The 2,500-nt window shown below is 54.6% G+C and overlaps 1 protein-coding gene across 1 annotated transcript in view; it reads left to right on the top strand.

The window, feature by feature from the left end:
• Nucleotides 1-657: 657 nt before the first annotated feature.
• The window catches only part of stxbp5l (syntaxin binding protein 5L), a 132,169-nt gene continuing 130,326 nt past the window's right edge, over nucleotides 658-2,500 (top strand). The window contains exon 1 of the mRNA XM_062535238.1: nucleotides 658-984. Within this exon, the coding sequence (XP_062391222.1) occupies nucleotides 817-984 (168 nt within the window). The 5' untranslated portion in view covers nucleotides 658-816. The remainder of the gene's footprint in view (nucleotides 985-2,500) is intronic.

The raw sequence follows: 2,500 nt of genomic DNA, 5'->3' as shown, positions 1-2,500 counted from the left end.
GCGCGAGAAGGCGGGGCTCGTGCGCTCGTTACTCGTTCAATACCGTGGACAGCGACTCGCGCTTGACTGCAGGAGATCCAGAGAGCGCGAGACGAGGGCTGTCAACCGAAAGACCGGAGATCTCCACTGACTGAAGACTGCACCCGCGCAAGCCTGTCTTGACCCGTGGGCATTTTCATCAGTCAACGGCTCCTTTTTTTGTTAAACTGGTGAGGAAGTCTCGTGCTCCTAGTTTGAAGGTGCTATCTTTGCTTCGCAACACATCGATTCTCTGGTTCCTGACTGATTTCCAACAGCTCGTGTGGCGCTAACTGTAGTAACAGGCGGCAGCTACACTAATCAGTCGCTGGCACCTGTGTGAGACGGTGTGGACGAATGATGTTTTAACTTGGATGCGATTGTGAGAACCGGAAAAGGGATGAAGTTGGTGAGTTTCCATTCTGGTCGGGGCTTCCATGCCTAGTAGACCTCCTCTCCACCTTCCCCACTTCTCCGCGTTATCCGGTTATCAGCTCTTTTTGTTTCTCACTCTTTCTCTTCTACCGGGCAGTTCGCTCCTCTGCAGCTCGCGCCGCGGGTCCTGCCGCAGGATGGCTGAATTTCACTGAAGAAATAAACAAGACGAGGGCGTGAGGGCGAGCCAGCCGTAGCTACCAGAGTCGCAGCCTTTTAAATACAGGGGGGCGTCCTCCCGACCGACCGAGCGGTCTGACTCTCCGCGCGACCTATGCGCCTTTAACCGCTGTGACTGCTGCTCGCCGTTTACACAAACACACGCGATTCAGAAACGCCCGTTCGGAGCACACGGAGAGCACCATGAAGAAGTTTCGGAAGGTGTTGGACGGTTTGACCACCTCCTCTCCTGCGAGTACTGGCGGATCGCCCTCGTGCGGCAGCGCCGCTGGGACCCCCACTGCAGCACCGACCCCGCGTGAGATAGACATCCCGGAGACGCTCATGTCAGAAAACTTCCAGATTTGTAAGGTGAGTGGCGGGAAAACACACCGACACCTACCCCATTCTAATGGCGGGTTTGGGACAGCAAGCTGTTGGTTCTACTTATGGACTGTGTACATGGCGCTCTCTCTCTCTCTCTCTCTCTCTCTCTCTCTCTCTCTCTCTCTCTCTCTCTCTCTCTCTCTCTCTCTCTCTCTCTCTCTCTCTCTCTGTGTGTGTGTGTGTGTGTGTGTGTGTGTGTGTGTGTGTGTGTGTGTGTGTGTGTGGTCGTGGTGGCTGATGGTGTGTCTAGTTAGTGGACACAGAAAAGTTTACACTGACACGCCAACGCGTGCGCAAGCGAGTCACTAGCGCGTGCAGTCATGTCTGAATGGATGTTGCTCCTTATCCCCCCCACGCGCGCGCACACACACACACACACACACACACACACACACACACACACAGAGAGAGAGAGATACAGACAGATAGAACTTCTTGACATAAGAAACACCTTTGCACCAGCACTCCGTTGAAATGATGCAGGGCGTCCTTGACTCCTCTGTTCAGAATAAAAAAAGCTTTTGTTTTTCTTAAGAGAGCAGCACACACACACACACACACACACACACACACACACACACACACACACACACACACACACATACACACACACACACACACACACACACAGCACACGGCGGTTCCAGGGAAGCAGCCTCTAGCGCTGCGTCCTCCCAGGCTGCCGGCCCATTGCGGGCCAGCACATCACAGCACAACACAACACAGCACAGCACAGCACAGCACAGCACAGCACAGCACAGCACAGCACAGCACAGCGCTCAGCCCTGTTTTCAGTTACAGCCACTGGCTCTCCTCCCTCAGTGAGGCCGCAAAATATCGGGCAGCATACCGTGACAGCGAGAGCCGGACCGGGCCGCGGGTTGTTGCAGGGACCGCGTGCCAATCGCAGACAACGGGGAGAGAGAGAGAGGGAAAGAGAGAGAGGGAAAGAGAAGGGGAGAAAGGGGAAAGGATGACATAACCGCAGCTTCTTCGCTCCTTACATAAAAAGTGAGCGGCCGGATAGGGTGCTAGCTGATGCGATTTTCGTGGCGCTATTTTTAGCTCTTCCCGCGCCCACTGCGCGTGGCTGAGGTCTGTGGAGCTGACTGCAGCGTTTCTGCTTCGGCTTCCCTCGGCTCGGTTCGGCTTGGCTCGGCTCGGCTCTGCACAGAGGAAGGTTTGAGTCTTACGTGAATAATTTATTGCCAGAGGGACGAGGCCCGTCGATAGTAGCCTACTGAGGCAGAGAGAGGGAGAGAAAGAGAACAGGCGCGTGCTCCAGCCGGGAGAATGCTGCAGCTCGCAGAAAGTGCTGGAATGGCACGGGCGAGCTGGACTCGATTTGCGATTTCATTTCCTCCCATTCAAACCAGTAATCTACAAAATATAGCTCGTTGTTTTCGGCATCTTTCTGTTCTACAATCTTGATGTGAACAGTTTCTTGTTTCGTCAACTTTGTACAGCGGCTCGACAAGAGGCTGGTGGCGCGAGCTGCCTA

This window comes from Sardina pilchardus, chromosome 4, assembly GCF_963854185.1.
Source record: "Sardina pilchardus chromosome 4, fSarPil1.1, whole genome shotgun sequence".
NCBI lineage: Eukaryota > Metazoa > Chordata > Actinopteri > Clupeiformes > Clupeidae > Sardina > Sardina pilchardus.
Note: the sequence above shows the minus strand (reverse complement) of the source record. Positions and strands in the feature narration are given on the sequence as shown.